This window comes from Cetorhinus maximus, chromosome 18 (assembly GCF_964194155.1).
Source record: "Cetorhinus maximus chromosome 18, sCetMax3.hap1.1, whole genome shotgun sequence".
Classification (NCBI taxonomy): Eukaryota; Metazoa; Chordata; class Chondrichthyes; order Lamniformes; family Cetorhinidae; genus Cetorhinus; species Cetorhinus maximus.
Genome location: NC_135896.1, coordinates 87,271,683 through 87,297,236, shown reverse-complemented (window position 1 = coordinate 87,297,236; position 25,554 = coordinate 87,271,683). Strand labels below are relative to the sequence as shown.

The following is a 25,554-nucleotide window of genomic DNA, read 5'->3' as shown; positions in this document are numbered from 1 at the left end:
TGATATTGTAAGTTCCCATGTCTCACATCACTTCACAGTCCAAGGATTCAAAAGAAAATCACCATGGCCAAAGGAAGGGGAGAATAAAAAATAGATTATTTCACATTTCCTTTTTATTTGTATCGAGCAGTTTTTTCTCCCGGTCTGCTTTTTGCTTCCTGCTCTAATTCCAACAATTCGCTGTCTCTCTCGTGTAGATCTCTAGTTGCTTATGTTTTGTAGTCTTTCTCCTACCTGCTCCATTACTGCCTTACTCTTTGATTTATGTCAAGTTTTGTTTTCTCCCTGAACTCCGTTTCTTTCCTTCAACTTTCGCGCAATGTTGTGTGTCCCAGCTGCAACCACAACATTCAACCTCAGTGACTTCCAACAAGAAATGATTTAATCCACAATGTGGCATACCACATTGCCACAGTTTGCCCTCCAAGATAGACATCTTAATTTATAAGTCATGCGATGCACACCACTTGAGTAGTTGCTATCAAAATCTATTAATGAGAGATGCGCATGTCATTGCTGGTGTAATTCTCTTTGTGTAATAATTAATATTTGATTGCCAGAAAAAGTTCCTACCACAACCACATTAGCCTTATTGAATCTTATTGAATGGTGGAGCAGGCTTGAAGTGCTGAATGACCTACTGTTCTCAAGCCCTATGTTCCTATCTGATCTTGTCGGATGTCCATTTTAGAATTGTTTTCGAGCTACGAGACATTTCATTGCATAAATTGAGACATTACAATGTAACAAAGTGCTGTACAGATGGAAGTTTTTTTTAAGGTGACTGAGTGCTAAAGAGTTAAAACAATACATTGAACAACTCCTACCATGGTTGTACTGGGTGGTTGGAGAAGCATGAAGTTCATTGACTTCTGGACAGCATGTTCTACTGCTGGCAATTTCTCACCCAGTAATTATAACCAGAGTGATGCTGCATAGAATAAGTAGATCACTTCAATTGCATCTCACCTAGGCAATCAGCAATGAACATCTGCTTGCCATTTCTTGGACCAATGTGCAATCTCCACTCAGTTTTATGTAGTAAACAAAGATGATAAGAATGGAAAGTGCTGGAAAAACTTAGCAGGCCTGGCAGTATCTGTGGAGAGAGAAATGTAGTTGACGTTTTGTTTGGAACTTCGGTTCCAAAGAAGAGTCATATTGGACTCAAAACATTAACTCTGTTTCTCTCTCCGTGGATGCTGCCAGACCTGATGCGCTTTTCCAGCACTTGCTGTTTGCATTTCAGATTTCCAGCACCTGTGGTATTTTGCTTTTATTTCAGTAAGCAAAGGCTCTACTTCTTTGGTGTTCTGGTGCAAAGATGCAAATGAGGAAGCAATTATGGATCAATCCCCAAAAAGACAAGTTTTTTCTTTTGTTTTCCGTTTGGTTTAGAATTCAGAGAAACATTTTTTCCATCAGAGGAATTTTACCAGTGTAAGTTGGTGGGGTATCACTCTCTCATTGTAAAGTGGGCAACTGAATTCAGAAATCTTCAAGGCTCTGATGAGAATACAACCAAATTCATTTTTAAAATTCATTCACGGGATGTCGGCTGCGCTGGCCGGGCCAGCATTTATTGCCAGCCCTAGTTGCCCTTGAGAAGGTGGTGGTGAGCTGCCTTCTTGAACCACTGCAGTCCATGTAGGGTAGGTACACCCACAGTGCTGTTAGGAAGGGAGTTCCAGGATTTTGACCCAGCGATAGTGAAGGAACGGCGATATATTTCCAAATCAGGATGGTGAATGACTTGGAGGGGAACTTGCAGGTGGTGGTGTTCCCATCTATCTGCTGCCCTTGTCCTTCTAGATGGTAGTGGTCGTGGGTTTGGAAGGTTCTGTCGAAGGAGCCTTGGTGAATTCCTGCAGTGTATCTTGTAGATGGTACACACTGCTGTAACTGTGCATCGGTGGTGGAGGGAGTGAATGTTTGTGGATGTGGTGCCAACCAAGCGGGCTGCTTTGTCCTGGATGGTGTCAAGCTTCTTGAGTGTTGTGGGAGCTGCGCTCATCCAGGCAAGTGGAGAGTGTTCCATCACACTCCTGACTTGTGCCTTGTAGATGGTTGACAGTCTTTGCAAACATGTCATATTCCACTTGCATGCTTACGGCCCCCAGCTGTATTTCTCCACCAACCCTCTCAACTTGCCTCCCCGCACTCTGATCTGTCAAACTGCTTGTCTGACACCTGTTACTGGATAAGCAGAAATTTCAACCAACTAAATATTCGAAAGAGAAAACTTTTCTTCAGCCACAAACTCTTTCCTCTGATTCCATCTCTCTCCCTGGCAACTGTGCTGGAACTGAAACAGACTGTTCGCAACCTTGGTGTCATGCTTGACGCAGATATAAGCTTCCCAACCACACATCCTCTCCATCAACAAGATAGCAGCCTTTCACCTCCATAACATCACCTGATATCTGCTGCTGAAACCTATACTCGTGCCTTTGTTATCTCCTAGACTTGATTATTCCAATACTTCCCTGGACAATTTCTCCCATCTTACCTTCTACGTAAACTTGATCTCATCCAAAGCTCTACTGCTTATACCCCAACGTACACTGTTTCAGTCACCCCAGTGCTTGTTGACCTTCATTAGTTCCTGGTTTGGCAGCACTTCAGTTTAAAAAAAATTATCCATGTTTCAAATCCCTCCATGGCCTTGCTTCTCCCTACCTGTGTAACAACTTCTATCCCGACAATCTTTTGAGATCCATACACTTGTTTAATTTTGGCCTCTTTGGCCCAATTTTAATTGCTGGTGGCCGTGCCTTCAGCTACCCTAAACTCTGGAATTCCCTCCCTCAATTTCTTGGTGTGTCTCCTACTTTAAGCTGCTCCTTAAAAACCTATCTCTTTGACCAAATCTTTGTACATTTGTCCTGATGTCTCTTTGTGGCCCGATGTAAATCTTTGTTTAACTCTCCTGTGAAGCGCATTTGGGTGTTTTACTACATTAGCGAAACTACAGAAATGCAGGTTATTGTGATTTATTGTTTACTGTGAATTGGGACTGTAAGGGTTATCTTAGGTAAAAGTTGGACTGTTAGCAGCTATGTTTGCAGTAAGGGAAATGGCAGGCTCCAATCTAGTACCTCTGATCTGAAGTATTTGTAGGAATATCGAAACAAGATTAGACTATTCAGCCCCTTGAACCTACCTGTTCTTCCATTATGACTGAACTGTACCTCAAACATCACTTATCCAGCTTTACTTTGTATCCCTTTGACATCTGTACCAAAAAGATCAATCTCGAGTTTTTAAATTTCAAATTGATCCAGTATTCATTGCCTTTTGAGAAAGAGAGTTTCAAATTTCCACTACCTTTTGTGAGAAGAAATGCTTCCTGGTTCAACTCCTAAATGGCCTGGTGCATCCATGTTCTAGATTCTCTGGGTGGGGCTTCACAGGGGAAGAATTTATCTGTATCTACCCTATTAAACCCCTTTATCGTTTTGAATACCTTGATTAGATGACCCCTCATCTTTCCAAACTCCAGGCACCAAGTTTTTGCAATTTGTCCTTGCAATGTATCCTTTTGAGCTCCAGTATCATTCTGGCCAATCTGTGTTGTACCCTGCAAAGTCTGGGAGTTTGTTGTCTGTGTTTTGGAAAAAGCTTTACATATGAACATACGAAATAGGAGCAGACATAACCATTTGGCCCCTTGAGCCTGCTCCACCATTCATTAATATCATGGCTGAACTGTGTGTTTTGAATTTCACATTGCCATCTTCCTCCAATAACCTTGTTAGGCAAGGAAATCAAACTCCACCTTAAAAATATTCAATGACCCTGCCTCCACCACCTTCTAAGGCAGAGAGTTCCAAGATCTCACAACCCTCTGATAGGAAAAAAAAAATCTCATCTCTGCCCTAAAAGGACAACCCATCCACATCCACCTTGTCACTACCGCTCAGGATCTTATATACTTCAATCAAGTCACCCCTCACTCTTCTAAACTCCAGTGGAAACAAGCCCAGTCTGTCTAACCTTTCCTCATAAGACAACCTGGTCATTCCAGGTATCAATCTAATAAGGAGGCAGCTGCCCATCTAGAAGGACAAGGGCAGCAGATCGATGGGAAAACCACCACCTGGCAGTTCCCCTCCGAGTCACTCACCATCCTGACTTGGAAATATATCGCCATTCCTTCACTGTCGCTGGGTCAAAATCCTGGAAATCCCTTCCTAACAGCATTGTGGGTGTACCTACACCACATGGACTAAGGCAGTTCAAGAAGGCAGCTCACCACCATCTCCTCAAGGGCAACTAGGGATAGACAACAAATGCTGGCCCAGCCAGGGAAGCCCACATCCCATGAATGAATAAAAAAAAACCCCTCTGAACTGCCTCCAAAGCATTTACATCCTTTCTTAAATAAGGAGACCAAAACTGCACGCGCTGTTTGAGATATGGTCTCACTACTGCCTTGTATAACTGAAGCATTACGCCCTCACTTTTATGTTCAATTCCTCTTGTAATAAAGGATAGCATTCCATTAGCCACCTTAATTACTTACTGTACCTGCATACCAACTTCTTGTGACTCACGCACTAGAACACCTAGATCACTCTCCACCTCAGAAATCTGCAACCGTTCTCCATTTAAGTAATACTCTGCTTTTTTATTCTTCCTGCCAAAGTGAACAACCTCATATGTTCCCACATTATATTCCATCTGCCATATTTTTGCCCACTCACTCAACCTACCTATATCTGTCTGCAGCCTCCTTTTTTCCTCTTCACAACCCACTTTCCTACCTATCTTTGTGTCATTTGCTAATTTAGCTATCATGCCTTCACTCCTCTCATTTAAGTCATTGATATAAATTGTTTAAAGTTGAGGCCCCAGTAGACCCCTGCAGGACTCCACTCATCACATCCTGCCAATCAGAAAAAGACCCATTTATGCATACTCAGTTTTCTGCCAGCCAGCCAATCTTCTATCCATGCTAATATGTTACCCCCTACACCATGAGCTTTTATTTTCCGCAGTAACCTTTGATGTGGCACCATATCAATTGCCTTCTGGAAAGCTAAGTACAGCACGTCTACAGGCTCCCCTTTATTCACAGCACACTGTTACTTCTTCAAAGAACTCCAATAAATTTGTTAAACATGCTTTCCCTTTCACAAAACCATGCTGACTGTTCCCGATTATGTTGAGCTTCTTTAAATGCCCAGCTATAACTTCCTTAATGATTTGATTCTAACACCTGCCCCATGATAGACGTCGAGCTAACTTTTTTCTGCATCCCTCCCTTCATGAATAGAGGGGTTATATTTGTTACTTTACAATTCCTTGACAATGGCAGTTGTGAAATTCCACAGAAGAGTGTTGTTTAGACATGTCCATTGAAGGGAGACATAATCCAATTTGGGACTTTCCAGAAAGCTTGCTAGACTGTTGAAGTTGCAAAAGGCAGACGATCCCTCAGCAGCCATCTTGCAGTTCATCAGGGCCCATTTTAAAATGAATACAACTTTTTTTTAAAAATTGTAATACCTTCATGCCTGGACTGGCATGATACACGTCATCCTTATATATATTTTGTCACGCCCTGCTAAGAATGTTTTCTTAATGCCTACTCTTTTCTGTCTCTTGCCTGCAAAACTATTACCAATCCATGTCACAAGGTAACCTCCAATTCTGTGCACTTTTGTATTTGCAATTCATCTCTTGAAAGAATCTTTTGAAGTGTAGTCTGAAAGTCTGTATAGACAACATTTATAGAATGCTCCTTATCTATCATGTTAACGATCTCCTTAAAAAGTTCAACTTCAATTCGTCTGACATGTCCCATATCACAAATCCATGATGACTCCCTGATCGGTGCATAATTGCCTAAGTGCTCAATCATTCTAACTCAAATATTAACGGTCAAAGAAATGCAGGGTCGAAGATGTTTTGATGCTATGTGTAATCATACATTAGCCATTCCGACCAGGATAAGTTGCCCATTTGTTATGAGTGCATGCAGAAAATGCTGTTTTTCACTGCCTTGGAGAATGTTTTTTTTTACAAATATTCAGTACACAAGCACCAAATCATGTTATAAGCTGTAGTTGTTGAAATTTGTAGGATATTGCACAACAATAGAAAACATGCCCTTGTCAATTGCTATTGAGAAGCCTAGGATTCAGGCCAAGAACAGGTAATTTCAGGATTGAAAAGAGCAATGTAGATGAACTAGATATGGTTATTCAAATGGAAAGGATGTAATGTGCTCACTAATTGTGCATCTGTATTGTATTTGCGAAATACATTTTTTTTTTGATTTTAAGAAAGACCTATAAACTCATTCAAGTGACAACAAGATCAGTTTTAATTGACTCACTTCTCAGTGGCCAATAGAAACATGATCCTCTTTGAAAATACTTTTTTCCATTACGCTTTATATTTAAGCTAAAGTGTTATGGTGAATGTCTTACAATTTGTGCAGTGATTCTTGAGAGATTTCTAAGACTGGAAGGTTGGGCCTTTGGTTCAGATTTTATTTGAAGTGCAAATGCAGTAAAGCTAAAACACACTAGCAGTCTGAACTACTTCCAAATATTTGAAAGCTCTGCTGTTGCCAGAAAGGCCTTGTCCTCATTTCCATATTAAATGAGTTTCTTATTACATGCAGTGTTCTCGTGTTCTCTTTCTTGTTCTTTCTCTCTTTTCTCTTGCCTGACCCACCATCTGTTCTGTCTGCAAAAGCCTGTCATTATCATGTGCATCAAATTGCAGTGTGTTCGACAGGATATAGTTTAGCTCTGAAGATTCATGGTAATTGTGATGACAATAATGAATGTGAAACCGCCCATCCCCCTGCTGCGTATCCATGGCCATCAAAGTAACTCCTGTAACACCCAGGAACTAATGACGCAAGTTTATTTTTTAAACTGGGTTGAACATCAGTGAACTTGGGCATAATCAACAGTGTCATCCGTTAACTTGTACTACTGACACTGAAATCCAGCAAAGTGTTTGCATTTTTGCTTTCTTTTCTTATAAAAGTCATTTGTGTTTTTAACCATCTGACCTGTTACATTGCTGAGTAGCACTATTTTTCTAATTAAATGCATTGGGCTTGGCTCTGATCTTCAAATCCCAGTCTGTAGCTGTAGATTATGAATCTTGTATTGTGGTTCCTAAGTGTTCATCGTTATGGTTGGTAAATCAGATACCTACAGGGGGTGCCCCAATGGTTTGAGCCCAAGGCACACTAAAGCATTTTTCATGAAAGAAAGTGAAGTTTCATGTATGTCCTGGCAAAGGGTCTACATCCAGCATTTGCAGTTTTGGTTCCTTTATGTCTCTTGGCATTTCATATTTTTTTTGTAGAATTTACCAGTTCCTAAAAAAAATTGACCCTTGATAATATGCAAAGAGTGAAGTTGAGTGAAAGGTATGTTTCCTTTCCACCAATTTGTACTCCTGTGAAGAGCATTGCATGTACCACTAGCAATATTCAATTCAATTTCACTTTATTGTCCGCATGGAAATTAATTTTGGTTACATTGCCCGTTCATTCAAAATTTATATATAAATGAATAATGACAAAAAGAAAGAAAATTACCCTATCACAGAGGTCCAACTTTAATTAAAACCTATTTAAACAAAACTCTCCCAATCAGTCAGTGAGTCCCCATCATGAGTGCGTATCCTCATCCATTCATCCAATTCCTTTTAAAAGCCTTTATAGAGAAGGGCACAGACAAGTTCAGGAATCCATATCTCCTGCTTCTGTGGGATTGTATCCTTTTCCCTGAATGTATCCAACAGTGAGACTGAAACAAGGGGTGATTCTGGATGCTCGTGACAGTTGTTACTTTGTTCGAACTCTGAGAATAGATTTTGTCAAGAAAGATTAGCTCATCAAGTACCCTTTCTGTCTAGTTCAGTAATCTCTGTACCCTTAGAGTTTGATTTTCTGAGACCACAGTACCAGGAGAGACATCCAAAAAGGATAGCACTCTCAACTACAGCCGTATAGAAGAGTCTCATGATTGTTGGATCTACTCAAAAGGATTTTAATTTTCTGAGCCCTAAATTTACCATAAAGAAGCTATTAACACCTGATCCAGGGCTGAAACAAGGGCTGTTTGGCACTTTTCTGATTTTTACTATCAAGGGAAATGGGTTGTCTCAAAAATTATCTCTCAAAGAATAAAACTCATATCAGTTCACTAATTCAGTGTTATTATTGCAAATAGTTCTCATACTATGGGTTGAGTAGAATTGTTGCTTTCAGCATTGAATTGATATAAGTTTTTAATTTTGTATTGGGATTATTAAATGTTACGCAATTCGGCATTAAACATGTTGACTAACTTCCCAGCAATGATAAACCAAAAGACACTAAGTACTAAATACCAAAATTTTATTTATCTGCTCTGAGCCTCATACTCGGTGATGGTCTCTGCTTGGAGAACACACAGGGTAATTCCGCAGTCTCAGGGTTTGCTTAGCATACTTGTTCCACTCCAAGTTTAGGGATGGTGCCCTTTAAAAGACTCTTAAAATAGCCACATAAGGTTCAGCATACTGTTTAGTGTTTCTAAATACCACCACTAGTTAGATTTGGCTAGTTGTTCCTGCTGAGTGGTGTGGGCACCTTCACAGTACTTGTACACGAGAGCAAAATGTATAAAACTTCAGCAAAAAGAGCTAGCCATTATCTTAGGGAGGGCGCTTTACATTCCTCACTCCGAAGTTTGACATGTTAAATGACGCATAGCGTTGGATACAGTGGTCAGACTTGTGTTCTAAAATCTCTTTCTCAATAATAGCTTTGTGCTGGGTAGAAGCTTCCATGCTTGGAGATCTAGTTTGCCTGCATCTCATCCCCACCACCTCTGTCTCTCTAGCGGTAGAACTAATCAGGGTACCTTGGCCTTCCACACATTAACAAAGAACATTTTGGGGATATAGGAATATAGGATTAAAGAGAAGAGGTGACTGCCTCACTATTTCAGCTCATTATTGGCCTAATAATACATCCCAATATCTGATATGCTTCACTCACTCCCACCAAATATTGCTACAATATATTCAATTTGTCAACCTGGGGCCCACCAGATCTCTTTCCATTTAAGTATTACTCCTTTCAGGGATGCTTCATCCCAGTGAGTAAAGCTTTTGCATTTCTTTACATTGATTCTCATCTGTCACCAGTTGGTGCATTTGGGCACTCTGCAAGTCTGCAGCTGTGAAATATCATTAAAACGCATTTTTAATCAAGGTTGTTTGTTTAAAAAAGTTCAGTGAAAACAGCTGATGGTTTTTTAACTACTTTTTCCTCAATAGTTCAGTAATGTTTACTTCAGAACTAAATGTTAAAGGCCAGAATTGAGGAAAAACCAGAGCAACTTAGGTTGACAGGAAAACCTGAAATAAAAACAGAAACTTAAGAGCAGCAGATTAGTACATAGGCTACAATACAAATAATTACCAAGTTTGAAAATGTATCAATTGTTACAATCCCCGTAGAGACCGATAGCTTTTTAAAAAGAAAGGTATCCTCATGAAGCCAATGGAAAGAAAATGGCTGGACAAGATATCACTTTTACTAAAGCAAACCGACATAATTCAAACATTAGTTAACAGGCAAAGGATATTTCAATAAGAGGTAAGTTTCATTTTAAATAGCCAGTAGAACAAAGATACGTCCCGAGTAGTTACAAGTGCTTGCTTTACTTTCCACACTAATGTGGTACCATGTGCAATCTCTCAGACTTTCTAACTCTGCCTCTGCCATGTAGGATCTCTCATTTCCTGCTCTATCATTTCAGCCCTTGAGTCACATTCACTAGTAGCCTTATTCCATCTGAAGCCCTCAACATTCCTCCTCCCCCCCCCCCCCTGCCAAAACTCTGTTACCACCAACAAGGTGCACATTTATGAACCCTTTCTCATTCTGGTTAAGGCAGCCCTGATGGTGCAGGATCCACAGAGACTCCCTTCTCTTGACACCTTTATGCATTTTGGCGGGCTCTGGCAACATTGAAACAGCAGCAATTGGTCTTGTCCAATTCACAATCCTTTGTGATTCCTGTCTTTAGCTGTCTGTCCTTTTCAGCTGTATAACGCATGCAGTAACACAGCCCCTGCTGTATTCTCAGATACCTCTTTCACCACAAGGATCTGTACGAAAATTGCCAAACCGAAAACTTCCATTCGGAGAAAGCCTTGCTTTTTTCCTCAAATTCTCAGTGGGTTTTGAACTGCCAAACAGAAACACAGGCTGAAACCTAACACCATTTCAATTAACTTTCTGTTTACCCTTTGTCATGTGGATGAACAGCAAAGTAACAGCCTCAAACTCTTTCGAGTTATCAACAGTAACAGATTGCAACACTTTCGAGTACAATCACAGTTCTTGGTTTTCCGGGAGTGGGACATGAACCCACAACCCTCTGATTCAAAGGCGAGGGTGCTATGAACTGAGCCACAGCTGACACCTCAAAGTAACAGCCTCAAGTTACATGGGCATTTCTTGGAACCTAATTGTCATAATCAAGTAATCAATTAACTCTCTTTCAGAATACTCCCTTTTTCCCCATGGCCTTTAAGGGGACATCGTCCCAAAAGAAAATACAGGCTTTCCCAAAGCACGATACATTTAATGATTATTCCACCACACACTCAATTTTCTTTAAATGCTGCAGTGAACGGACATTTTAATTCTTAGTTTCTTCATTTGATGTCAGTAAGAAAAAAAACAGATAAATCCCAAAAACCAAGAAAAAAATCCTCCCTGAAATCTATCTTCACGGCAATGTGGCACACCTATGATGTCACAGGTAGAGATTCAAACTAATCATCAACAATTCCCAACCTTTCCCTTTGTTCTAGGAAACCATTGGATAATTTAAACCCCTTATGGAGACAACTGTAGACATCTTGTCTCCACTAAGACTCAGAAAAGGGCCATCCATTGTTTAATGTTTTCCCACTTCCAACTCTGTCCTTATTAAATAAACACAGGCCACCCTTTGACAATTACTTTAGGCCCTGTTTACCAGCTTCCCACCAGGGGTTTTCATTCATCTTACATATATCAATTCAATCCCCAAACTAAAAGTTATACTCCATATGAATCGTGAATTTCGACGTTTTCGCTGCAATAGACCCAAATCAAGATACAATTCTAAAGTGGGTTGGGAGTATATGTGATGTGTGAGTTTCACTAGAATGTGAACGCTGCAAACATTTAACGTTTATTGCAAATCAAGTCGTCTTCAAAAAAAATAAAATAAACTATAAGTAATTTTTGAAATGAAGCCAGAGTTTGTTTCAGTTCACAGAATACATGTGGATACTCACACTGAGCTATGTTGACAAGTCTGGTCATTTGAACTGTACCACCTGTTGATTAATTACAGAGGGTTTCAACTGACTTCACTCTGGTTTAAAATGGAACCTGGAAGACCTGTGATGTTTACTTTGAAAATTACACAATTCGTTTTAAATTCTTGTTGAAAACTGATGATGGCTGTGGTCCTCCAAACAGTTGTAATTGCAATTTCAGGTGATGTAATTAATGCATTTATTGGAAAATGCGTACAGCTGCAGCTTTCTGTGTAGTGTTTTTGTAAATCCCAGAATGGCAAATTAGCTCAAATTCTCACATCTCAGAAAAGCGCAACAAACAATTTTGCAACATTATGACTACTTTACCAAAACTACACATGCTAGAATATTTCACATTAGAAATGCTTGTACACTCTACCACTGCAGGAAACAATGTGTTGGGGTTCCACTGTACCCACAAGATTGCAAGATAAAATGTGAATGAATGATGGGTGGATTTTTTTTTATTTGGAAACGTAGAAACAACAGTCCATTCACCCTTACCTATTCAGTAGCAGGTAAGGAACCAACATCCCACACTGATTGCGGGCAGCAAAGGCATAGGGTTTATCTTTATTGTTGCTTGACTGGACTGCAGTGTGTGCTTGTCTACATGCTGCTCTGATTTACCTGACAAGGAATGGGCAAGGGTTTGAATGGACTATCTGAAAGGGGTTTGACGCCTGTTGTTTCCCCATCTTCAGAACAAAAATTCACGTTCGTTAAATACTCATTTCACCTCGCAATCTTGTGGAACCCCAACACATTGCCTTGTTGCAATGGTAGGATGTGCATTCTTTTCTATCGCAAAATATTCTTCCGTATGTGTATTTGTTTGGAAAAGTAAGCACGATGAGGTTGAGGAATTCCTTTTGTTGTACTTTTACGTGAAGAGGGTTTGAGCTAATTTCCTGTTCTGGGATTTACTACATAAAACTGATGCTCTTCGCATTTGCAAAGGATTCCATTAATTACAGCATTTGAAATTGCAATTTCAGTTGTTTGTGGGACCACAGCCATAATCCGTTCTCAAGATGAATTCAAAATGAACTGTATAAATTTCAAAGCAGAAATTATAGCTCTTCTGGGTTCCATTTTAAGCCAATGTGAAGTCAGTTGAAACCCTCTGTAATTAATATTTGGCCTGTTTGTAAATAGCAGGAGAAATCCTTCTCTGCTTTATAAAAAGTATCGAAATTATGTTTTCAGAACCAACCTGGCACATCCCATCTGTATCGAAGGTAACATCTGCACTTCGAGATAGCCCCAACGGGAGGCTGATGAGACAGGACGTCGTAGTCGGCCACATTTCTCCCAACAAACATGGACAGGTAAATAAATTAAAAATCTACCGCACACTTGTTCTGCATTTGCTCGTGTTAATGGTCTTGATATCCACAATGAAGTCTCAGTGCTTGACATGTTCTATCGTTAACCTGCAGCTTATGATAGAGGATTACTGGAAAACCTTATTCTGGTTTCAAGGTGACTTGTTCAATTAGGTGCGTAATCATGCAAAAGCAGCCTTTAAAGAAGATGAAGAATTGCATTAGAGAAAACCGCTCAACAATTTTTTTTTTTGGGCACCCCTGTTCAGTCTAAACCTTAAGTGCTGTATAACTTATTAATCGAGGCGTACAAAAAGAGTGACGATCTGGTCATGTGTTTTTGCTCCTAGTCCTTGACACTCATTTCCAATTAAAGAATTCTGGGGGCGGAATTTTGCCCCGGGTGGGCGGGGCGGTCGGGAAGCTGACCGCTGCTCATGACCTGGACCAGACTCTGTGTGTGTGCGTGCGTGCGTGTGTGTGGGGGGGGTGATGAATGGGCCAAGCGCAGACTTTATGCATGCGTGCGAGCAAGTGCTTCATAATCTCCATGAAGCACAGAGCTGCACAGGCACACGATTGAAGATGTGTAAACTTGGAGAAGTGGAGGATTTTAGGCTGGGGTGCATGGTTGGAATCGTGTAATCCATGAGTGCTAAAAGATCTTTCAAGATATGTCCATTTTCAAACAGGTGTTATATAGAATTTCTGTGAACTTAAAAAAAGAGTCCAACAAAAAAAATTCTGATGAGATAGGCAAAATGATGAGACAGCACCTTCAGATACTAAAATGAAAAATGTCTTAAGGGGTTAAATGCTTCCGAAATTAAATTTTTTTTTTGATTATTTTCAGTTATAATTGCTTCCCCTCTCTCACTTCCCCTCTCCAGCTGCACCCCCCATCCCATAAAATTCATGGAGACCCCGGTAGCTAACTTTTGCATGCCTAAATAACATTAGATGTCAAACAAAAGCTTTTGAGTACATGCCTCATTGGGTTTCTTAGTCAGGCTCCATTAACCTGTGGCAGTTTATGAAAAATTGGTGTTTTCACATGGTCATGTCAGTCATTAAGATATTTCTGTGGGAGCAATTTTTTAAACTCACTTCCTTGTGCTACTGAAAAAAAAAACCAGTTAGCAGTTGTGTAGCCACAGCCTTGTGCTGTTCACAGGGTAAACGTAACATGGCCCGAAAGGGTCACGTTAAGGTTCTGTGTTTAATGTGAGGAATATATTCAGTATGTCGAACGTGGCACGTGGCACGTGGTCACTGTCACCACTTTTTTTTATGGAGTCTGGTCAATGCAGAATTGGTCAGGCACAGTGGTTTGTGTGGATCAGATATATGGACCACAAATTCACTGAGGCATCAGGGATTCCCCCCCCCTAATGCCAGATCTCAAGATTCATTGTCATGGAGTCATAGTTGTAGAATGATTACAGCACAGAAAGAGGCCATTCAGCCCATTGAGTCCATGCCAGGTATCTGTGGGGCAATCCAGTCAGCCTCATTCCCCTGCTCTATCCCTGTAGCCCGGCAAGTTTATTTCCCTAAAGAGCTCATCAAGTTTCCTTTTGAAATCATTGATTATTTCCACTTACACCATCCTCATAGGCAGCGCATTTCAGGTTATTACCATTCACTGTGTGAAAAAGCTCACTTATGGATGTAATCTGAATGAGTGGTGTTGTTTTATACACTGCTGAAACATTCCTTGAACATATCTATGTTTAATTCATTGCTGTTTACCATCAGCATCTGAAGCACATTCTGTGCTGATCAGTTTTGTTGATGATTTCCAATGACAACCTATCCTGTATGACCTGTATCTGTTGCTCCAGATGAAGTTTTGAGATGTCGTCTTAATTGCTAGTTATCTGAATCTTGAAATCCCTGTCCTAGCAGCTCCTCTACGTTGGGCAATTTGCTTTGGAGGGCAGTTGGTCACAGTGATGAAGTTAGGCTATAGCCATGGTGCATGCACACTTGGTGTAGTTTACTGCTCATTGAGCAGGAGATGTGGTGCAGTTTGACATTTCACAACAAATTACTATGCTTAAAAACCAAGCAGGATTTGGTACCTTTCCATTTCCAGTTCAGAAGGTGGTGAAATGCAGGTATTTGAGCAGAGCTGAACAGAGAGCAGTGTGCACACACAATTTACACTTTTCATATCTAGCAACAAACCTTCCCAACCTTCAGTCATAAACTTGGCATCTGGCACTAGCAGAGATGAAGATTTATATTTGCTGCACTGGGTCTCTTCCTGCAAAAGGCTCTAGGAACACCACTTCTTAGGATGGGTCTACAGCCCTCCAGAGGCTGCCAAACCCAATCTTTCCATTCAGTTTGAAATTGTCGTTAGCAATGCTATTGTGATGAGACATGGCCATCATGATGATGTATCCAAGCAGGAGAAGCTTTACAATTTATAATAGTTGTTTACAGCGAGAATTCAATAACCGATTTACAGTTTGCAATGTTTCTTATCGCAGTTAAACGTTTTGCTTTTAAGAATTTTGCTGTAAGCAATTTTAGATGGCAAATATTTTGATCTAAGTTTTATTAATTAAGCTCAAATCGTTTAGGGCATGGACCCCATGTAACTATGTTTGCTTACCCACACCTCTCCTCTTAGACCGACGCACAGTATTCAAGCCACTCGAGCAGCAACACACTTTCCAGCAACGCTTCAAGTGCCCACAGTGATGAGAAGTGGTATGAAACAGGGGACCGCACAGAGTCTGAACTAAATGGATATAACTACGTTCAGGGCACGTCCGCAGACAGTGGCATCGACACAACCTCTTATGGACCATGTCATAGCACCATGTTGTCTTCAGGCACCCCAGTTTGTCCAGCAAGTTCTTTGAGGTCTGCACCACTAAAGGAGAAGGCGGCTTCCCCTTGGCCTGGCTCCAGTGATGGTAGCATGCATTGCAGCCGATTGGGAGATCGGGCAACTCACAGTTACGAGAGGAGGGGAGCACAATCACCAGCACTGAGCACAGAAAGCAAGTCTTACGGAGGATTGATACACAGTACATCAAATCTGCCATTTCGAGAAAGCAGTGCATATAGCCTCAGTGACACCTCCTCCCAATCCAGGTAACTTTTTTTTAAACCTCTCAATAATTGTGGGTTTCCTCTTATTTCCCTTTTTGGCCACCTCGCCATCTTATCCAGTGTGAGAAAGCAGTGTGTATAGCCTCAGCGATAGCTCCTCAACTAACTTGGGCTGAGGGCACCTTGCCCAACCCAGCCTGTTGTAAAGTGTGAGAATGCAGCTGTGTCTGCTTCTTGAACAGCAGCTGAGAGAAGAACCCAGGGTGAGTGTTGCTGATGTGCTCCCTGAATGACAGGGAGTAATAGTGCAGTGAGAATGGAAAATATGTTTCCAGGCTGGGAGTTGCACCAGTTGTTGCCAATTGACTCCCTATAATTTTCCCTCCACCACTCCCTTTTGGGAATGGTCTGACCTTTGCTTGGCACCTCCAAGGCAACGCTGAGGTCAGTAGCTAAGCATCTGGGAAGTGACCAGACATCATATAGTGTGTTACAGCTGAATTGGATCACTGCCAGATAATTTTATTGATGTAATCCTGCAGTCCTGGCAGCAAGTGTGCCGAGTTGGAAAATACAAGTCCGCAGCCTCATCTTTAACCAGTGCTTCTTGCAAGCATGGGATTGCAGATTTACCGGCATATATTTAGGCACTGAAATTTGCATTCGACAATATGCTTTACAAACTGTTGCACTTGAACAGCACATCCATCAGCTGTCATGGATATCAATCAGGGGCAAAAATCATGGGAATAACTTTTTTAAAAAACTGCTTCCAACCTTAGTCCAGGAATGCGGAAGGTAATTGTATCACCTCATTATAGTCTGCCTGAGAGCAACTAACTCATCATGGGGCCAAGAAGGCAGCATAGCCTTCCTGACCTCCAAAGCTCCGTGCCACACTATATTATCCACTAAATCATTTCAAGAACTGCATAGGCCACCAATTTTTTTTTTCACCCCCAAAGAGAAAATATTCCATGAAGTTAAAGCAGTAAGCTTTTGAAAACTTTTAAAATAAAACAGAAGACACTTCCCATTGACAGTTGGCATTCCACTGTAGCTGGTATCCTGTTCTGGTGAACAAATGGTTGTGGTTTAAGATCATGATCCTGGAATGTCAATTATAATATTGCAGAATAAGTTGAGCAGGCACCTTGATGTCAGAATGTTCCTGCCACACAATGCCGGACGTTGTTTTTTGGTGATATTCATCTGTATTTATATATCATTTACATTACAATGCTTATCTTTTCTGTGAAAAGATGTTGCTTTGAGTAAGTCAGTGTGATTGATATGCGTTTTAAGAGTCTGAACCTGAAAGGGAAATTTTCATACGTGCCTATGTTCTTATTAGTAACCCAGCACCATTGCTAGAAATCTTTCTTCTTTATGATACCTTGCAGCTAGATTAATAACCCTCTGGATAGTTTTGATGAGAGAGATTCCCCAAGAAGGGGTGTTCTTTACCTATTCTGCACCAAGACCCACTTAGCCATCACTTTTGCCTTTGCTAAACTAGATTGTTCCTGATTTTTCACCACCACCGCACCCCCCCCCCCCCACCCCCGCCAAAATTTAAATTTAATCATGTTTATATCCTTGGCCCTCCCTTTCTCTTCCAGCCTTACAAATCTGTCAACTTTTCAGCCCTTTGATCCTGGCTCCTTTTGAATTCCACCCCACACCCCCCCAACTCCCCTGACCTCCCCACACTTTCTCTGCCCCACCGTAGGTGGCTGTACCTTCAGGCACCTTGGCCACAAACTCTGGAATTCTTTCCCTATACGCCTCTGTGTCTCCATCTCCCTCCCTCCCCCTTTTTTTTTAAAGATCCTCTGTAAATTCACTGCTTTGACCAAATTACATCTTTTCCCCAGGTAAGATTTATTAGTGCTGCAATCATTGTTATACCAATTTCTACATTGAAAAAAAAATCCTCTCTTCATAACAATACGAATCTAAAGGATGATGAGCCCTTTGATAAGCAAATAGAATCTTTCTCCATGCCCTACAGCATTTAACTAGACTCTTTTAGGAAGATTTATTGGACATTTTGAAGATGACAATTTTGACCTTTTGCCCCTTTCCATCCAAACAAATCTGTAGAGAAGATGGGAGAGACATTTCTCCTGCTTCCCTCTAACAACTTTCATCTTTATCTGCACATCATGCAGATCTTTTAAGTGCTATATTAATGTCAAGCCAGCAAAGATTAAAAATGATCAGTAATTAATTATGCAATTCAGCTCACTTGGCATAATTTATAAAATCAACTGTTCATTTTAACAAGAGGAAGATTATCGTATAAAGATGATATTTTGGTCATTTTAGTTTGGTGGCAATGACATGCAAGTTCTTTGTTGGTTCAAGCTGCACACTCTTGATAACAAATTATTTCATTTTCCCTCCAGTACTCTGAGTTCAAGACATTCCATAAGTCCAGTAGTCTTCACACGTAGTAAGAGTTCGCCTCATGACGAGACTCGTCCAACTCCTTCGCCACAGCCTTCACTCCACTCATCCTCGGCATCTGGACCCAGAACATTTTACCCCCGTCAAGGGGCCACCAGCAAATACCTAATAGGCTGGAAAAAGCCAGAAGGGACTACCATTAATTCTGTTGGATTTGTGGATACAAGAAAGTAAGATTCTAAGTCTTCTGCTAACTCCCTGAAGTGTTCTTTTCTTCTAACCCATAGTGTGTAACCAGGTTAAACTTTGCATAAACTGCAAGACTAACAGCTATTAGAATCCCTCTCCACATCCTTATCCCAGTACAGTAGGCCAGGTAATATAATCTACCTCTCTTCTACTGACCTCCTAAAAGAATTCTGGTATTTACAAAGGGGGAGCATGGTTGGTTCAGATGAGCGCATATGCACAAGATACGTGTTCTGAAACCAAATATGGTATATCTGTCTTCTGCTTGCTTTAAGTGCAATTAGGAACAACCATTGCTACTAATGTCTATAAATTATTGTTAGGGTCAGACTCAATGACTCAGTAAACCTTATGGTATAAATTCAACAATGCTTGCCTGAAAACGGAGCTCTGTATATTGTGAACTTGTAAGTATTATGCACCAATAGTTTGATACTGAATAGTTTTACCAGAGTGTTAGCAAATCAATTTAATAGGCTCTTTGGAGAAATATTCTCTTCCTTGCTTTTAAAGCTCAGGTCAGGCCTTACAATACTAGGAACAAAGATGCTCAAAGGGTAAGGGAGTCTAGGAATGGGATACTTTGCTACATGAATGTCACAAAATAAATACGGAAGTGGAGGTTCTTTTGGGCCCTGTAGGTTCACCCACATAAAAATACTACAGTTATCCTATTCCCTTTTTCCCATTCATTCCTGGACCCAACCAATTATCAGATTCAACTTTCTCAAGCAATAATTAGGGTTTTTGTCATGGTTCTATTCCAATTATTGATCGCTTTTTATGAACAATTTTCTAGTATCTTTTCCCCTTTGCTGTCTTGCTCAATTTTACAGTAATCTTGGAATAGTGCTTTGCTATTGTTGTTGGTCCTGGTGCCTTAAGATGTATCTTATTTGGTGTAATTTAACCAAAGGGATGCTAGACCAAAGCTCTCTTGCAACAAGGTAAAATTATGTAGACAATCGAGGACCTGCGGCAGACAGGCACAAATAATTTTCTTACAGTATATTCTTTTTGAAAGGTGCCAGAGTGAACAATAAGGGTGAAGATGCTGGCTCTTTGCTCTTTCTGCTTTAAGTTTCCATCTGCGTTGTCACTGTGATGCAGTGAAATCCAACACAAAGTCCAGATCTGCCTTTGACGCAGATTAACAGAATTTCTGCTCCGTGCGGTGCCTGCACCTGCATTGTTTTTCTTGGCAATGCTAGGAGGCTGCACTGCCACATACCAGACAGCTCCGAGACAGCCTTTTCATGTTAACAGTTGCCCTGATGGATGAAGAGTAGAAAAGCTTGCTGTACATTTGTTGAGGTCTGACTAAATCTGCCACCCTTCATTCTTTTTGTTAATGCAGCACACTTTCCAGTTAGTAGACTCCAGTTTTATCACAGTGCATAAACATTGCTGGTTTGGGAAATCTCCTCCTTGGCATTTAGATTTTTTTTTAAATCCAGTAGCTTCAGTGTTTTATTTTTTTTCCTTTCTTTTCTTTAAAAGGAAATTTCCCTCAACCTTTTACTTCTGGAATGTCAGGTAGTTGAATGTTTTCTCCCCCCCCAAAAAATTGTATTCTCGTGGTTCTCTCAAGCTTTTGCAGTTCCAGAAAGTGTTTGCTGGTTTGGGACACCTGTGTGATTATATTTGATGTGTTGATTGTAGTGTAACTAGTTTGATGCATGGGCTTTATGTTGTGAGTTGTGAATGGCATGAAGGCATTTGACTTGACAGCTGGGAGCTACTCAAATTAGGTATAAATAAGGGTGCTTTAGAAAACCATCAATGTCCAAGTATCTAGCTACACTCAACTCAAAGGTATTCTGCCATTTTTAAATTGCCAGGTTTGTCTCTCTCACACATGCGCACACGTACACACCCAAGCACACAACCGTTATAAGAGTTACACCTCTGTATCTTTTTTTATATGCGTAATGGTGCCTTTTATAATGGATGAGATCATATACTAATTTTATGGTAAAATTACTCTCTTTTTAAGAGCTAGTGACTAATAGGTAATTGATTAAATTTCCATTTTGAAAACAAGACCTTGTTTTAATATTCAGAAACAAACAGGCAAATGTCAATTCAGTAGCTCCCAACATGAGCCATTATTTCCTTATGTGCCAACCTGCCTTCTCTCCAATAACTGCTGACTGGCTCTCCAACTGGCATCCAATGTATGACTATCAATTGATGCTGGAGTTCAAACCTGGGTCTCCTGGTCATGGGTAAAAACACTTTAGCATTGCTGCAACTGATTGTTTTTTCAGCATTTTGAATATTAGCTCATGGAATTAGTGTGAATCAGTATTATGGGCATTAGGTCACTCTTGCCATTATATCATGGAGCATTCTGCAATCACCCAACTCCTTTTGGCTTCAGCAAAGGACATTGTTCCTTGCCAAAGAACTGGCTCAGTATGGTGTGAATATTATGGCACTGGGAGAAACCAGTTTGTTCAGTAAAGACAAAGTTACAGAAGTTGGAGCTGGATGCACCTGGCAACTATGACAAATCTGCCAAACACTTACCATCACAGGGATGGGTTTTATGATCCATAACGAACTAGTGTTATCCAGCATATTGCATAATTAGTGAAGCTAATAGAAATGATAGGTTTCAAGAAAATGAAGCAGCCTATGCATTAACTATGACCAGTGACAATATGAAGAAGAAGCAGTTCTATTTTGCTCCTGTTGCTGAAATTTTGCAAGCAGATAAACTTATCGTGGCAACTTCAATTTATGAATTGATGCTATCATGTGGCATTGAAAACATCAGTGGACTTATTTTGCTCAGCAAATGTCTCCAATGAAAACATTCTATCCAACACACAACTTTTCACTGACAAGTATCAGACGTCTTGACTGCAGCAAGAGAAACGGCTCTCCTGTGCCTGCCTGCATTCCTGAAACTGCGTGCTATCTTGTACCCATGCCCACAGCTGATCCCATGCCTGAAACCTTGCAGAGAATTTACATCATGCTGCCAGGCTCAGGCATGGGAGTGCGAAAGAGAAGGAGGGTATGGAGGTGGGCCCTCAGCACACAGAGATTGTTCAAACTTCACTGCTCGTATAAGTGCTATACATAAATATGCAGCTAAGTTTGCTTGGGTAATGATGCCTTTGCTTTCCTTATCATGATGTGCAAATGTTCAATCCACACTGTCGACATACTTTTAAACATTTTTGTGCAACAAGTTGAAGGAATGTGAAACGTAATCTTAAAGAGCAAATTAAATACACCCTTCATTTGTTTAATTACTTATTCACATTACGAGTGTGTCAACCTAATTTATATACAATTATCAAAATACCTTGTACACTGGCAAATCAGATTTAAGTTCTTAATTATTGCTCTTAAGTTTTTATCTGAGAATTTTGGAATCTGTCAACAGTCAACACTTTTGGGAGTGGAGCAGTTTAAATTGGATAACACGTTTTTACATTTTGAGGGAGAAATTTGGCATTTTTCCTAAACAAAAACAAAAATAAAAATAGCTGGAAAAACTCAGCAGGTCTGACAGCATCTGCGGGGAACACAGTTAACGTTTCGAGTCCGTATGACTCTTCAACAGAACTAAGGAAAAATAGAAGAGAGGTGAAATATAAGCTGGTTTAAGGGGGTGGGTGGGACAGGTAGAGCTGGATAGAGGGCCAGTGATAGGCGGAGATTGCCTTCCTACCTTCTATCTCCTTAATCAAACTGGCACTCCAGTGCAGTACTGAGGGAATGCTGTACTATCGGAGATACTGTCTTTCAAATGAGACATTAAACCGAGGCACACTGGTGGATGTGAAACGTTCCATGGCATTATTATGATGAACAACAGGGATGTCATCCCCAGTATGTTCGCAAATATTTATCAATCAGTCAACATCACAAAAACAGATTATCTGGTCATTATCACATTGATATTTGTGGGAGCTTGTGTGCAAATTGGCTGCTGCATTTCCTACGTTAACACAGTGAATACAATTCAAAAGTACTTCATCGACAGTAAAGCACTTTGGGACATCCGAGTGGTCATGAAAGGCGTTATAACGGAATTCTTTTTCTCTTGATTTTCCTTAACTTCAGCGCAGTTGAATCTCATTGCTATCAGCAGTAGCTGAGAACAGCACAAAGGTTACAACATATCAGCCCTGCTAATTACATAAGCATGATATTTGCATAATTCATGGCACCGTCTGGAATTTGCTTGCGTGTTGGTTTTGCCCAAGCATTTTAAAAATGTGAGAAACAGATGTAGCAATGCAGTGCCTAACCAGCTTCTGAAACATATTCCATCAAATCACTGTGCAGTAGGTGGTGGTAGCAGGCACACATTCAGGTATCCAAATTTGCTGTATGCTGTCAGTGTGCAAGCATGCATGCAACTTTGTGTGTTAATAATGAACTAAAATTTTGATATAAGTTCCATACATAGTTTATGTCTTTTATGTAGAGAAAAGAAGGACTCCTTCAGCAAGTAAGGTATCAATTGTTCATTTCTGTTATTTCAGAAATGAAATTTTAATACACTGGTCTCCATTCAATTGCCTTTATCCATTTCTCCTTTTAATATTTGGCTGTCTGGAGGGGTGCAGGTCAGGGATTTTGTCCATTTTATAAATGTGTGCACTTACCATTGATGGATGACTGGGTTGAATTCCATCCATTTTTGATATATTTTATTGGAGGCCTGCATGTATGGATATGCCGTAAGACTCGTTTTCAAGCATTGTGTGGTTAAATACCAGATTGTGTCTTGCTTCCAGTGCTTTGCATACCTATTGGGAGGTGCAGCCTAGCAGATGATTGATGATTTTCCTTCTCTGTGGAGTACCAAGAATCCTAGTCACCCAACATGACGCTAGCAAGTCATCTGTCTTCGCTCCTGGAGGAAATGGCAATGGGAAAACTTAGAGGGATCCCTTGGAAAGTGCACCTTTGGGCTTAAAAGCAAAAAAATGCTGGAAATGCTCAGTAGGTCAGGCAGCATTGGTGAAGAGAAACAGAGTTAATGTTTCAGGCCGACAACCTTTCATCAGAACAGAAGGAAGATAGAATCATTGATAGAATCTTGATTCACACAGGAGGGAAACCCAAAATCAGAAGGGCCGTCAGTGCTGAGGTCAGACCCCATTTTTGGCAGAGTCGGGGGCATGAATTGATGGTATAGATGTTAAAACTCTTCAAGCATGGATAGGATCTGTATAACTCTCTTGATCTAAAGTTTTTTGTTTAAATGCCCACTCTTTAAACTTGTTTTAAAAAAAAATACAGGCTCCAGTTGTCAGCAAGTGTTTTAAGGAAAACACTCTGATTGACAGGCCTAGGTTGGAAAAAAAAGTAACATCTGATCCTGCTGTTTCAAGGGGCTCTTTGTTGATATTTCCCGAAGGACTATCATTATGGGTAAAATTTTTAGCTCGGCGGGCGGGCACAGGCCCGACCTGGCTGGGCATAAAATGACGCACGATGACGTTGGGCATGTGTCCCAACTTCATCATGCATTCATGCGATATTTCGGTTGGCGGGCATGCGCCAAAGTCAGCAACATGCCCGCTGACAATTAACAGGCTTATTAAGGCCATTAAAGATCTAATTAAATGTTACTTTTCGCTGCCCATCCAGGTGAAAACGCCAAGCGGCCTTTGCACTTTATTTGGAAACCTCATCCATGGGCGGGTTGATGTTTCCAAAAGCAGATAAAAATAAAATTAAAAACTTTCATTTTTCATTAATAAAATGTCCCTGCTCATGTGACAGAGCTACATGAGGGGGCATGTTTCATTACATTTTCATTTTTTAATTTATTTCTTCATATATCATTTTCTCCCTGAGGAGATTATGGCACAAGCACTCATGCGCAGAATTTGCGCTTGGCCCGCTCGTCGTCCTCCCCCCGCCCGCACAGGCATCACTGAGCGCTGCTGCTCGCGTTTCATGCTGGTCTTGCCTTAATTGGCCCACCAGTGTGAAATTGCCTTCCAGGCCTGATTGCGGGCCGCTTCCTGACCGCCCTCACCAAGCCAGCACGCCAAAGGTAAAATTCTGCCCTATGTCATTATGAATGCTTGGCTGAGTTTCAAAAGTTACATTTATCTCAGGGCATTCTGATTTCACGGTTTGGTTTAAAGAGTCCGTTAAAGGATTAGCTGTCTTTCATTTGGGGCCTGAATAGATGTTTCTTTTTATAAGAGATTAACCATTTAAAATTTGAAAGCTTTGAATGGGTTCTATGAATGGGAATTTTTTCACAATCAAGGATGTCGGAGTGAGACCTGTATCAGATGGTTAGAAGTCTATTTTTTTTTCATTTCCACATGGCTCCTGAGGTCTTCCATGGTGGATACTGGTGGAGTAGCTATGTCGGTGCTATGGAGGCGCCATTGGGTGGGTAGGGGTTGAGGGGATGTCAGAGGTGAGGGTGAGAGGGCCTAACAACTTAAAAAACAACTGGAACAAGGTCCCAGAAAATAGAAGTGAGCCTCCTAACCAGCCCACCTGGGCACTCCACCCACTGCTATGGCCATCTGTGCACTGCTGTTGGGGTCAGTGACTTGAACTCTGCCTCAATAGCCAAAATCCAGCCCAAACTCTTCCCCCCCTCCCCAACCCAACCCAACCCAACCAAAATGTTGTTGAGGCCAGATCAATTGAACATTTCAAAACTAGGGTGTATGGACTGCAGACAAGGGTATTAAGGGATTAGGAACCAAGGTGGATAAATAGGGTTAAACTACTCATCACACATAGTCTAATTGATTGGTGGAGGAGGCTTGTTGTGTTGAAGTGGGCATCGTGAGGAAAGGAAATAAAAACTTTGGAGAAAGTGCAAAAGAAAGTGATTTCCCTTCGTGATCACAATAGATGAGTTATCGAAATAGGGAATTGTGCCATGTTGGGATTTGGACTCTATGCTAAACCCCAGAGTATGAACATTCTTGTTGAGGAATAACCTTACTGGCAAAAAGAACAATCACTAATTCAGGGTGCAAATTAGCAAGGTTTATTGAACAAAGATTAATATTTAACATTTCACTAGTCGAGGCATGGCACGATGCACAAGTTCAACACGTCTCGTCGTTCTGTCTTACCTGGAGCTCCTGGAACGCCTGTTGCTCCGACCACCTTCCTGACTGTAACTTCAGTTTTTTTT

The 25,554-nt window shown here is 40.8% G+C and overlaps 1 protein-coding gene across 8 annotated transcripts in view; it reads left to right on the top strand.

Annotated features, from left to right (window-relative positions):
- Positions 1-25,554, top strand: part of sipa1l1 (signal-induced proliferation-associated 1 like 1) — a 366,264-nt gene that overhangs the window by 303,206 nt on the left and 37,504 nt on the right. For all 8 annotated transcript variants that reach the window (XR_013579509.1, XM_078563125.1, XM_078563127.1 and 5 more), the window contains 3 exons: positions 12,556-12,677; positions 15,316-15,785; positions 18,155-18,385. Coding sequence is in view for 7 of the 8 variants with exons in the window: in XM_078563125.1 (XP_078419251.1) it covers positions 12,556-12,677; positions 15,316-15,785; positions 18,155-18,385 (823 nt within the window). In the remaining variant the exon portion in view is untranslated. The remainder of the gene's footprint in view (positions 1-12,555; positions 12,678-15,315; positions 15,786-18,154; positions 18,386-25,554) is intronic.